At 47.1% G+C, this 13,494-nt stretch overlaps 1 protein-coding gene across 2 annotated transcripts; it reads right to left on the minus strand.

Moving 5' to 3' along the window:
* Positions 1 to 5: 5 nt before the first annotated feature.
* On the minus strand, positions 6 to 12,675 carry LOC142087547 (V-set and immunoglobulin domain-containing protein 4-like). 2 transcript variants are annotated; one of them, XM_075161861.1, is made up of 9 exons: positions 11,011 to 12,675; positions 9,766 to 10,020; positions 8,400 to 8,756; positions 7,496 to 7,777; positions 6,542 to 6,610; positions 5,412 to 5,480; positions 4,567 to 4,680; positions 3,242 to 3,263; positions 6 to 2,102 (listed from the first exon to the last, which is right to left on the minus strand). In XM_075161861.1, the coding sequence occupies exons 2-9, from the start codon at positions 9,818 to 9,820 to the stop codon at positions 1,904 to 1,906; spliced, it is 1,167 nt and encodes a 388-aa protein (XP_075017962.1). In that variant the 5' UTR covers positions 9,821 to 10,020; positions 11,011 to 12,675; the 3' UTR covers positions 6 to 1,903. The 2 variants fall into 2 exon arrangements, with proteins under 2 accessions (XP_075017962.1, XP_075017963.1); XM_075161862.1 differs by lacking the exons at positions 6,542 to 6,610; positions 11,011 to 12,675 and having other exon boundaries at positions 9,766 to 10,099.
* Positions 12,676 to 13,494: the final 819 nt, after the last annotated feature.

Here is a 13,494-nt window from a genome sequence, read left to right on the forward strand (position 1 = left end):
TTTTCTTCCACATCCTAAACATCTCATTTCATTAGTTCTGAACCTCAAGTTGGACTAGCAGCAACTCTTGCATCTTCTGTTCCCTGAACCGAGGCTGACTACAGCCTACAAACATCACCTGACACAACATCCAAAACACATCCCAAACGCCAGCAGATCACAGTAGTTCCTCTGCTTTCAAGTAGAGGGACCTAATATGCTCCTAGGAGCGTAATTCCTGGGGACACACAGGCATTCACATACACCCACTTTTATAAGCAAAACAACAAAATCTACTAACTTTGCAGTCCTGAAGTTTAATGATTTGCTTCTCCACATTTGCAATAAGCTGCATGTACACGTTGACAGTTTTTTCCAAGATATCATCACCAACAAAAGCTGCTGTTTGCTCCCTTTCCATTTTGAAATCAAGGTTTCCCAGCCCTTATTTTGCCTCATTCTTTTTTCCAAGCTGAGAAAGTACAATGCATTTGCACAGAAGTAGTTTCATGCCACTAATCATCCTTTATTATCATTCTCAGTAACTTTTCTAGCTCTGTTAAACCCTTTCAAGATGAGCGACCTACACGCATACATAAAGTGGAAGCATTCCATGCGTTTTTACAGTATCACAATCCTGTTTTCTATTGCATTGTAATGCCTTTCTTAATAGCACCTAATACTCTTTTTGAATGCTGGTGAATTTTGAGCTGATGCTTGCAGAGAACTGCAGACCCAGATCTTTCCTCAGTGTGACCAGCAAATCTGGGGGCCCACTAATCCTGTATCTGTGTCACCGATATCCCCCTTGCCCCTCAGATCGCTCGTTTTGTTTTACAACTGTCCGCATGGCTTTTAATCGGACATGGTATTGCCCTATCGTTCACTATAAAAAGGGTCTTCCATAACTCTGCAGCGTCCATGTCAGAGTAGTAGAAATTATGAATAACAAAGCTTTTCAGCTCCCTACTTACCCTTGAGGCCTTTTAAGCTGTTGAGGAAAGTACTTCATGAGTATCTACTGAGGAGCTGTAATTGTGAGTGCTTGCTGGCATTTTAAAGAGGAGCCGGTCGTGCAAAAATATTCATATCAAAATAATTTAGGCATGTCTAAACAAACCTATCCACAAACCTATGGAAAAGTATCTAAAGTCTTTCAAATATTAAACATCCATTAAAAGCGAGAATAGAGGAGGTGAACTCAGAAAGAAGGTGCCTTGGTGCAGTATCAGAATTGCCCAAGCTGTCTAGCACCAAAACTATAGAAAGTGTGTCTGCTCTTATTGCGCGTGCTGCAGAAGGGCATATTGAGTACAGCACGATGGGTGCACGGGACATTTCTTTTTGTACTGCTGCTCCTAGTGTGGCAAGGTTCTTGGTTTTATCCTGGCTTTAACTGTCTTTCAGTGTTTCTTTAAGGGCTATCTCACATTTAAAAAGACATTCTACCACCTATGCAGCACTGCAGGCAGATGGGAGGAGAAACGCCGATTCCCAGGCCAGCCTCATTCTGCGCTTCTTACCCAAAGATGATGGGGATGTTGAGCAGCCCTTGGTGCTGGTTCTACTCCCACCACACGAAGGCTGTGAACGCAGATCCTTTTGGTCATATAAAGGACTAAGTTTAGTACAGTGCTCTTGGCCTGGGATTTGCATACCGTAGCTTTCAAAGGGCTTTCTTCTACAGAGGTGGTGAAAGGGAACCAAGAAAAGCAAAATCAGAAGATCTATACAGCAGTCTGTAACTGAAGTTCCTAAAGAGGTTTGCATTTTCACTGCAGAGATTGTTAAGGCTCCACAAATTGTGGAGGAGCAAAAACTGCTTGTCCAACCTATTTTTCAGAGGCAAAGGTGAATAGGAAGATAAATTTTGCCTGGATGAAGGTACTCTTCAGGACTGCTACCTGCAGAGCACTGTTGGTTCTCATACAGTGTCCCCTACTTCATATTCAGATTCCTGTGTGTTTCCGACACAGTCATATTCATTGTTTTTCATATTTATTTCTTCAGATCTTTTGTTTTTCATGGGCTCCATCACATAGTTGTTTTCAGTAGAGGAGATGGGTTCCTCATAATGACCCGTACTTTCACACCTTGAAGGAGTTGCTGCTCTCGAGTTATGGCTGAAATAAAAATAAAATATGAAAGAAGAGTTGCAACCAGAGTAGACAAAGTATCTCCCAACCATCAAGATTTTGAGCAAGATTGTGGTCTGATTCAAACCTATGTAAACCTGGGCTATTGGATTATGACAGTGTCTGAGGGAGAGAATCTTGTCCTTTGCTTTGGGTGACAGGAGAACCTTGGACATTACAGCAGCATTGCCTCCAATCTAGGGAGAGTTTCAGAGGCAGCAAAAGGTATGTAAGCAACACAAGGATTACCACCATTTCTTGGAATGGCACAACCAGACAACTGCTCTTTGCAAGATAAATATATATATATATTTTAAAAAGTGGTGGGGGAATGGTAAATGGTGAACTGAATGCAGCCCACATCCACCATGTGGCTTATGATATCTAATATCTTTAAAACGAAGGTAAATCCTCTGAGGAGAAATGCCAACACACCATTTGTTCAGTTGCTCAGGGTTCAACTGTTACTTAAAATGTTGCTTTATAAACGGCTTGGGAAGCACAGCACCTGGGCAAATGCCGCCAGCACGTTCTACCATGGCACTCAAGTCATCAGCACTTTAATTTATATCCAGGTAAGTGGTTCTCCTTGTATGTTTTGACTGGATTATTAGGCTTTTCAGTATAGCTTCCACAGGTTACAAGTAGATCAGGATGCTGAAACCTGAGTTTAGAAATAGCTATAACTTCCTGCCACAGCTATGATTAAAAGAGGCAAGTTCAGCCAAGGATATTTCTGGGATAAATCAGAGTATAATCTGTGCATCAGGAGCCTTAGTTCTCTAGAAGAGGAATTCCTGTTCTTTGCATTTGAAAAAACACTGGGAATTTATCCTTGGCAATGATCTTCAATAGGCCTCATTGGGCTGAGGAGTTAATAAACAGCTCTTGCTCATTTTTATGATTCTAATACTGCAAAGGAAAAGATCTTTCTTCCTACATTATGTGTTGATGTGGAAATCCCACAGATCATCAGTACAATGTACTACTGAGCTAACTTTGAACCGCTTCATCCATACTGCTTCAGAGGCTTTTCATCTTGACAGCTAAGTAGCACCTTTTCTTTTTTCTGCTCTGATGCAGTCCCCAAAGACTCATCAATATGCTAGATAAAGGCTTATACTCACAATTTTACTTCATAGACTTGAGCTGGAAAAGAATAATCAGAAACGTGTGTCAATAGTTTGCATTTATATTCTCAAAAAGAATTTCTACTATGTCTCTTCTTGGTAGAAGAAAGTGACCTCTGAAGACAATAAAAATAGGAACCTTAGAGATCACATTAAGTGGGTGATGGATGATGACTCCTATTCCTAGGATTCAGTCCAAGAAAATGAAAACAACCCACATCCCAGCTGTAGCACAACTGGATCAAAATAACTGGGCCCAAGGTCAAAGGTAAAGTTGAGTTTAAAAACTAGAAGTTCCCAGTTCCCACAATTTTTATATTCATTAGAATTTCAATAAAGAACAATTTAGAAAGAGGTTATTCTGGATTCCTTTAAAAAAAAAAGAAAAAAGAAAAAAAGGCAAAAGGAGTATTTGATAATAATTATTATTAATTGGTAGCACAGAGCTGTAGAAAGGTAATTAAAGAAACAAACGGACAAAGAGAAAACTATGGCCATCGGTATTAAAAACCCCCAGTGTGTTCTCTGCACACTGCTGAGTGCTATTAGTGAGAAAGGGGACTCCAAGAAAGCATTTGGGTAGGAGTTTTCTAGTATTAGTGCAGAAAAGACAGAAGCATTCAGTAAATATATCCTACGTCTGAAGACTGGAAAGGAAATGAATTCGTACTGAATAGGGAGAATTAACGATGACCTCTTTTCCTCCAGGCACTAAGGGAAGTGTTAAACAGCAGCTGGTGCAAACAGGTATTTTGAAGCAGCAGGACAAGATTAACTTGCTACCAGATACCTTGAAAGATCTGATCAACGCACTCCGCCGAGGATGTACGTTTGAGGCCACGGGATGCCCGTGAGGACCGGAGGGGAACAACCGTCCCTCAGCAGCCGTGGCAGAGCGGCGGCGAGGCTGAGCACCGTGGGACGGCCGGGGGGCAGGGACCAAGGTCCCCCCGCACCAGCGTGGGGACGAGCGCTGCAGAGGCTGCCGCCCCACCGTGCCAGCCCCTGCCCGCGGCGGGGGCGGGTGGGGGCAGCGGGCGGTCGCTGCGCGCCGGGCGTCCTCTCCGGCCGGCGCCTGGCAGGCCCTCCCCGAGCGCTGCCACGGGTTTTCCCTGGGGAAAAGGGGCTTCTCTACCTCTTTAGATCTTCCACCAGCTATTCTGATCCATGCACGTTTTGATCGACTGCCTGTGTGATGCAGGTGCCATTGCTGCTACCGGTAGCTGCGAGCACAGTACCAGCCCCATCCCCAAAAAGCCTCAAAGGTAAAACCAAGCTGGGCATGCACAACACATTCAAATTTTCCAGAACATTCTACTCACCGTCTTTGGGCTTTCTAATGCAAATGATAAGAAAGACAACAAGGAAAACCACAGCGCCGCAAACCACAGCAATCAGGATCACCAGGTACAGGGACAGGTGAGTCCTCTGCAAATCTAGAGCAATACAGCAGAAGACTTTCAAACAGAGAAGCCCTCCTGGGTCGCAATAGCCGCAGCAGTTACATGATGCTGACCACCTCCCCAGGACAACAGCAGCCAGCCCTGTCGCGGGCACGCGGGGCTGTACTGCACGTGTATGTCCCTGCTCGTCCCCGTCCCAACAGCACCTGGCTCACGTGCGTTTGGGTGAGCCAGCCAGACTTATTGCGCATACATCTCGCTGAGAGGCTGCGGCCGTAAAGACCACCGGCAGATTCTCTTAATGCTGAGACTGACTGAGGCTGTGAGCTGGGCAGAACAGTTGCACTACACGTCGGGAAGTAAAGGGTCTCAGCTTTTCATTCAAGGATGCTGTTCGGTTGCGTTTGGAACACGTTTAAACCTACCACAGCACTGCAAAGCTAGAGGAGGTATAGAAGATCTGCTTGGGTTGTACACTAAGGCTTTGCTGCTGTTCCAGCTTTGACACTCAAAGAAAAGACCAAAATGGACTATTGTTTGGGAACACAGCAACAACTCTGTTATGCTCCAACTACAAAAGCTTTTTTTCCCCCATAAAAGCATCCAGAGTCTTTTAAAGAGTCACCATGAGTCATCTAGGTCCCTTGAGAACAATTTGCAGCCAAAAGGCAGAACACTAATTTTTGAGGCTGAAGGTGCTGACTACTGAGCGGCTGGTTTGGGTCCCTAATCTTGTTCTTAGCTTTGTTTTGCTCTCCACTTACTCTGAGTTGTATAATTCTTTTCTGGATATCCCACACCATTCTCAGGAGTCACTACTGTTATGGGCAGATCTGCAAAACAAACAGGAGTGAGAGGCTCACAGTGCATTTCCAATCCTCATTTTAGCACCGGGAGATCCAGGATTATAGCTGTGGGACCGGAAGAGAACGTCTCCATCACCTTTACAAGGCAGTGAAAATAGGCAAACTCTAGAAATTAGTACTATATATACACTATAATATAGAGAGAGTATATATAGTACTATATATACACACTGGATAGATACTATATGTAGTATATATACACTATATATACTGTGTATACACAAAATATATATATGTATGTATGTCTATACACACACATCTGTAATAGTGGTGGAGCCCCATGGAGTCCAAGAGATTACTGAGGTACTTCTGAACACCAGTTCTGTTTGTTGTTTTTTTTTTTTCTGTAAGAATAGTCAACAATTCTCAACATCTTCCCTTAGCTTCTGCTCACTGATGCCGACTCCCACAACCTGCTGTGTGATTGGTGGGGCACTATAAATTCCAATGAAACATAACCCCAAAATACAAAGTTTCCACAAGCAGACCTACTGTAGCCCAGGTCTGACTTCCCACATCCCACAAAACGAACTGGAAATCACAAGCCCTTCCTCAAAACAACTGTCCTTGGTAAGGTAGACTCTTTCCAGTCAGGTCTGAAGCAGCTTTTGCATCACTTTTACCTGCCACTAGAGATATTAGCTCTGCCTCCCACTTCAGCGGCTTTCATTCAAGACCAGAAAACAAGCAAAAAAGCCCTTTAAAAAAGAACAGAACCCAGAACATCCTATATGGTCTACAAGTTAGGAAATGGTATTTCTAGCAGCCCTAAGAGACATACGGAGTGTCTCATACAGAGACACAACCTCCCTAACAGCAAGCGAGAAGCCCTCTGCGGACCGGAGACTGAGGAAAGGAGGATGTTCTACGTTCAGAAACATCTGAATTAAGAACTGAGGCGTATGGACTAAACCATAATATTGTCAAGACTGTATTCCCCAGCAACAAAACCCACAGCTCAGCGCTGCATCAAACCCTCCCCCTGACTCCTCGTCCTTGCTGCCAGCCGTAACTGCTGTTACCCAGACCTGTGGTTGGGTGGTCTCTCCCCGAGGACCCCACATCCCTCTGAGAGGTCACTGCTGTCGTGGGCGGATCTGGAAGGTGAAGGAGAGAGAGGCTTACGCAGCAGTTTGGCCATGTTTGTGATGCTGCTGCAATACAGAACTTCTCCATTGGTGGGATAGGACAACGAGAACCAGCCACCGTCCAGAGGAAGGTGGGGGACTGCGTGCTAGCAGCATTAACAAGCGTGCCATCGTTTATTCCTGTTCCCTTGCTGTACACTCCTACGTGCAACTGCTATGAAGATCAACACGTTGTTTCAGCCGTAACCTTGGTTTCCGCTGGGCGCTCGGCAGGCTTTGTCTCTTTCAAAGGTCACTGTGCGGTACCTGTGCTTGGCTCTGCGATCACAGGCTTCACCGCTCTGATGACCGAGTTACCAGCCAAGGAAAGCAGCAAGTCTTCCACAAGGCATCCATCGTGCACCTTCTTTCAGAGCCTGGATACATCAGAGCCCAGAGTGTGTGAAGTGCACTGTGTTTTCCTGAAACACGTAGTATATCGTAAGGAACAAAGGCCGTTTTGATTTTTTCCCCTACTGAATTACCACTCATATGTTCCTGATACTCAAAATGAAGTCCTGATTCCTCGTCTAAGCTTGCTCTGCTTTTGCTTTAGTAACACGCGGTAGGCAAGAATTTCAAAAAAGCCAGAGAGGAATAAATATAAGCGTTTTAAACACAGAAGCATTTTTGCATCAGAAAAGAGCAGTTCCTCTAAAGAGGAGGAGGGAAATTGAATATAGGAAATAAAAAAGGATAGAAAGCAAGAGCCAGGGACGAGAAGTGCTTCAGAGTGCAGAAGGGCAAGGCTTTTTGCGTTTTCTTCTTTCAGGGAAGGGAAGTAGGAACGTTGTTCCTTTCCAGTTCGGAAGGACTCCAGATGTTTTCCATCCAGCTGTGGCTCTGGGGACTCACCTCTCACCGCCAGCTCGACGGCGTCGCTCTGCTGCACCGCCCCGGCCCCAACCCTGTTTTCTGCCTCGCAGTAGTACTTCCCGCTGTCGGAGGGCTGCAGGCTGTCCCACGCCAGCTCGGCCTGGCTGCTCAGGAGCAGGGCTTTCCCTCCCGGGGCGCTCCGGAACCAGCGGTAGCTGATGGGGGGGGACCCGCTGGCCACACAGGTCAGGCTGGTCCTGGCTCCTGCTGGGACCGTCAGCCCCAGCTCGCCGGCCCTGATGACGGGCTTGGTCGCTGCAACTGGAAGACAAAGTAGATGGGGCCCGGGTCACGCTGGTCCTGTTGCGGTGGGGAAGCTCCCCCCGCCATGGCAGCTCTTGCTCTGGCTTTCAGTGCTTTCCCAGGAGGAGGAGGGGCACCGTGCTCACGTCACCTCTCTGCACAGGTGACGCTTGCCTTGGCTGTGCCTGTACCAGCTATGCCACCCATTGCACTTCCTACACGAAGGCCTGCTCTGCTGGGTTGATGCCATCTCTGGTCCTCCATAAATCACCACTGCCCAGGCAAAGGGGGATCGGGCACGTGCTGATGAAGTTTGGTCAAAGAAAAGCAATGCAACATCCCAAGGACTTCCCCTCTGGTGCGTGTCCCTTGGAAACATTCAGCCATCAGATACAGGTAGAGCCAGGGACAAATTGGTGAGCGAGAGGCCACCAATCCTCCCCCAGCCCCACAGCTGCAGTATCGCGGGCAGAATTCCTCTCTCTGACCTATTTGCTGCTTCTCGTCAGGGTCTGACACTGCTCAGCAAAACGGTCCTGCGTCGGAAGCGGGTGGCCACTGCCTACCCGGTCTATTCCATTCCCAAAAGCCTTCCCGAGCCAAGCCTTCCACTCCTGCACAGCTTCCTTCTTGGGGTTACCTTTAACAACCTCCACTTCAATGGTGATCTCTTTTGCTATCAGGCTGTTGTTGCTGGCTCTCCAGGTGACCTGGCAAGTGTAGGTTCCCCTGTCAGAGACCTCCAGGTTCAGGATGTGGAGAGACACGTTCCCTGGGGCGTTCTTCAGGACGCTGACCCTGCCTCTGTACTCAGACAGGAGGACGTGGTCGCCAGAGCCATCCCTCCGAAAGACAGTGCCAGAGCTCTGGTCGTGTACCACGGTCCATGTGAGCGTTTGCTGCACAAAGCCCTTCACAGGCACGTAGGCACACGGCAAGGTGGTAGGTCCCTTCCATACGCCTTCCATCTCATTGGGGCCAGTCAGGTCCAGAAAAGCTGCAGGAAGAAAGGAGAAAGAAATTAAAAAAAGAAGTAGTCACAGTGAAGGCAGCTCCTGGGTAATGAAGGGGTGGTGAGAGCATCAGCGAGTGGAATCCACCAGATCAGAAGCACAGGCAGTCGGTGTAGACGATGAGGGGTGGCCTGGCAGGGATGGGCTAACAAGAAAGCAACGTGGCATGAGGAAGACAGATGGGAGACAGCTGATTGCCAGGGGCACTGACGCGGCCACGTGTGCAGTTTGGCTCTCGCGCTCTGCCTGGTGCTCACCTGCAAGCAGGTGAGCACCAGGGAGAGCACACGATCAGAATTAGCAGACGACTTAGACCTGAGGGAAGGAGTTTGTCTCAAGCCTGAGTTGCAGAGCTCCCCGGTCACAGCTGGCATCTGCCCCCGCCACCCGACCTCACCCTCGGGGCTTTCCTGGAAAGCACCGCACGTTAACAGCAAACCACAGTTTTTATGGTTTTCTCTCCTCCCCTGCCCATCCGTTCTTCTGAAAGACACCGCCTTTTCAGACTAAGCTGAATTTAAGCAACTTAAGCAATGGATCAAAGAAGTCTAAAACTCTTTAAATTTTCCCATAAAAATGAGGTCTGTTGCCTTTGTCCAGGTACATTTTTGTCACTCTTAGGACTAAACCTATGCTTCCAAAGACACTTCTTTTTCTCCTAGTTTCCAAACCTCCCCTTTCCTGGGAACACAAGAACCACCCAGACCCTTTGTGCTGGGCTGCTCGCTGTGCTCTGTGAAACAACCATCACAAAGTATATGGGATCTTTATACTCTAAGTCCGTGGCAGCATTTCCATAGCCTTCGTGCACCGCTGCGCTCCGCAGCCACTGGATTTGAAACAACTGAGCACCGAGCCAGCAGCACGCAAAGACGTCGGCCTTTTTGCCATATTTCTGTTCCCGAAACAGAACCACCCCTGTACAAACACACGCAGACACACCAGCGCCAGGGAAGGAACTGCCCCGAGCAGGAGGCCTTTCCATAGGCTCACCGTTGCAGAAGAGAAGAGGACTCATCAGCACGGCTGCTCTCACCAGCATTCCCATCCTTCCCGGGGCTGCAGCTTCTCCCTCTCGAGTAGGACAGACCTGCTCTCTCCAAGTCGGGGGGTAAATCAGGAGCACTTCCCTTTCTTCGCTCACTTTGTCATCGAGAACCTGACAGCTACTGATGGTTTTTCCTTCCTCTTTTTCAGAAAAAAAGTGTCGCAGTGATGACTGTCAGAGGTGTGGACAGAAGAGAAGTCCTAAGGGAGGGTGAAAAGAGGAAAGTTTAAGAATTGCTTCTACTTTATTTCATATTTCTTGCTGAGTATGCTTTTTTACCCTTCTGTTCTTTAATTCCACTTAAAAAAAAAAGTTTCCTTTGTTTCTTTTTATTCCTGAACACCTATTTCTTCTCTTTTCCTCCTTGCGTTGCTTTCTGAATAATAAATTTTAACAGGCATGTTACATACAAGAAGATTGGAGAGAGTACTCTTAAAGACTAAACAACCAAGGTCCTTACTATTCATTTTCTTATCAGCTTTTCTATGGAGCTCACCACTGTGTTTTAAATTAAGATTCATGAAACACCTTAAATCTTTACATTACCAGTGTGAGACAGATGATCATTATAGGTCCCTCACAACTGAAATATTCTCTTCTATATCATTATATCCCATTTAAGACATGGAAAGTTTAGGTATACAAATCTGAAAACAAATAATTTCAAGAGCTGCAGGCACCTGGTTTGACCATCCCACTCGATATCACAGATTGATCCTCTTTTCTCACGTAGCAATTTAGCTGCTTGGTTGAATTGATTAATTGCATTCAATTAAGAACCTGGATTAGGGCCATATGCACCTGCATTTCAAGAGATTTTGGACCTGATTTCTCATGCTCCTCCCTTGTAGCCCTGTACTCCTCTGTCAGAAATTTTCCCTGAGATGCAACTCCAATCTGCAGTCACTGGGATGGGGCAAAGCAGGAAAAGCTTGCGTGGATTGCAGCATTCACATACCTCTTGGTTCAAAAGACGAAGAGAAAAGAACATGTTAAGTTCAAATTAATGAAACTCCTTCCTGGGGAACGTGGCTGGCTGGACAGGAGGGCAGAAGCCTAAACTGACTCGGACTAAGTCACAAGGGAATCTACCACTAGCAGGGTACGTACCAACCAGGAAGCTAAAACTCAAAGTGCTTGACAAAAAAAAGATGTGTATATATTTATGTATTTATTTATATTTTCTTTACCTTTTTGGTTGGGGGGACAGTGGCAGGAGAAATCTCTTGTCCTTTGTATGATGCAAGTACAGACACCTGTACGCTAAGATGAGCCTTGGTAGCAATCTCTTGCTTCTGCTTTGGGGAACTATGATAACGCGGACAGCACTTTTCAAAACAGCAATCTTGTTTTAGGAGACAGCACAACATTTTGAGCATGGACTGGACGAGGTGGCATCATGCAGTCCAGGAGAGAGAGAGATCAAAGTAAGTTTTTCTCGTATTCTGGAAAGCTCTGTGTTAGCAAGCACACAGCAGTATGAGATAAAAAATCGATGGCTAGGCTGACGTGGTCTGTGCGCGAGGGCTAGTCTGGAACGGTATGAAAAATAATGATGAAAGGAGCACGTGAGGGGCACTTCTGACTTTCTCACACTGTGCTTGCCATGCCTGGGCGAGTTCTGTAAATTCTCAGCACATGGAGGTCAAGGAGAAGCCACCTTTCCTTCCCCAGACACAGGACACCAAAACGAAGAAGTAGAAGCAGCAGCTGTGCGTGTTGATGCGGGGGGAGGAAGGAAACTTGCATTATCGTGAGGCAACCGTGGTCACGGGTAACACAAACCTGTTACGCATCAAGCTGCAGAGGCATATGCTCCTAACCAGCAGGCTGCTGTGCGTGGCGGGGTTAGCGGTCCGTGGCACGTGCCGCAGGTCCCCGTGGCTGCAGAGGGGCTCGGCCCACGGGAGGAGTCTGCCCGTGGCTGCCAGCGGTGCCGCCACTGCCGTGTCCTTGTCCTTATCGCGAAGCGGAGCAGCTCGTTTTCAAATAAACATTCTTTTTCTTGGCAGCGGGAATGATGAATAGAGTTCTTTACTTCTAGGAGAATCCCACAAAAACTGTAAAGCCTGCAGTGCCGGTTAACCTCGGCAGGGCTCTGCACGGTGTGCCATGCCCGGATCGGAGCTCCGCCCGACGCTAGGATTATCTATGCTGTCCCTGTTTCCTTCGCGTGTTATCTCCAGTAAACGTCGTTTTAATCAACACCTTGGGGAGCTGAGGGCCTCTCTTACTGGGGTTCTTAAAGAACACTGGCACTGGTGCACGACACCTGGCGTAGCTGGCAGAGCCCTGGTGAGAAATGGCTTTTTGGGAAGGGACATGAGGCAAGGGCAGGGCGGTGCCCGGCCCCGCGCGCCGGCCCTTGCGCAGCCTTTGGGCTGGGTGACCGCCCCTGAGTTGGCAAAGAGGGAAAGAGTAACCCGGGTGTCCCGTCCCAGCTGAAATATTAACTTGTGTCCAAAAGGAAACGGGAAGGAAAAGGAAAGGATGGTAAAAAAGCCCAGCAGAATTTACATTGTAGTTGGTTGTTATGAACACACTTTCCAAAGAGTGCTGGGAAGCTTTGAGCAGGCAGAGTCACAAAAGCCGGAGACTCGGGAAGAGCTGGCGTGGCTACCCCGCCAGAAGAGCTGATGAGCGAGCCGAGAGCTGCCGTGCCGGCGGGGGGGCAGCCGCCGTCGCAGGGCAGACAGGAGGCTGAGGCTGGGTTTCCGCAGCGTGCGACCACGAGTCATGAACAAGCAACAGGGACCCTGGACAACCTTTCACACTCTCTCTGTGTGAGATCACCCAGGGAGAACTGCAGACCATGGTTGAAGCTTACTGGCAAAAAACCACGGCAGAAACTAAGGCAATGGCTCTAGAACAGAATTGTTGGTTTCAGTAATGTTTTTTCTTTTCTGAACAAATGCATGAGTAACAGAATGTAGCTAAAAATCAGAATAGAAGTAACATTAAAGGAAGAAGGCATAGATAAGTATTAGAAGCTACAGGAGACCTATCGGATAACCAACTTTAACAGCTGTAGTCTAGAGAATTGAAGTTAACCCTGTACGATACATGATCCTAAGGTGCTAACACCTTCCTTCTAAAGGAAAGGAAAGAGAAGATGGTAAGTGTCTACGCATAAATATACCGACTGCTGATTTAAGCTAAAATGTAAAGTTTGCCTGTTTATTATAGAAATGGGGGAGATGGAGAAATGGAGGCGGGGAGGGGGAAGGTGAGTGAATATATTGGGTGCTCTTGTGAAGGAAAATACTCCAGCTCTGGGAACAAAGATAACTACTAATGAAAAGCTTTTGTTAATCTTTTTTTCAACAGGTAACAGAGGAACTGAGTATCCCAAAAACTTCTGGACTCTTACCAACTGAATGCCATTTCATCCTCCAGGACTTTCGCACAGAAAGACATTGTCTGCTCCAGATTATTAGATGGTTCCTACACCTCGGCAGTTCAGCTGAGGGCATCCAGAGTTTCCTATTAACTCTGTCCTAATCGTTCTCCTCCCGTCTTTCATCTTACTCTCCCTTTCACTTCCCGTGGATTCACTTCACTTGATTTGTGTTTACATAGACCTCTTACACTACTCGGAGGATACCTCTGCTCCTCTGATTAATGTAAGAGGATTCACGGGTACTTGCTCCCCTTTCTAGAAAATTCAGTAAACA

This window comes from Calonectris borealis, chromosome 13 (assembly GCF_964195595.1).
Source record: "Calonectris borealis chromosome 13, bCalBor7.hap1.2, whole genome shotgun sequence".
Lineage (NCBI taxonomy): Eukaryota > Metazoa > Chordata > Aves > Procellariiformes > Procellariidae > Calonectris > Calonectris borealis.

What these genes read in the sequence shown, in the direction of transcription:
- LOC142087547 (XM_075161861.1), bottom strand. Translation starts at nt 9,820, where the DNA reads ATGGGAATGCTGGTGAGAGCAGCCGTGCTGATGAGTCCTCTTCTCTTC. An exon ending in CGTCGAGCTGGCGGTGAGAG is followed by an intron (nt 6,611 to 7,495) that starts GTGAGTCCCCAG and finishes TTCACCTTCCAG; the next exon opens with ATCCGCCCACGACAGCAGTG. An exon ending in AAAGAATTATACAACTCAGA is followed by an intron (nt 4,681 to 5,411) that starts GTAAGTGGAGAG and finishes GTATTGCTCTAG; the next exon opens with ATTTGCAGAGGACTCACCTG.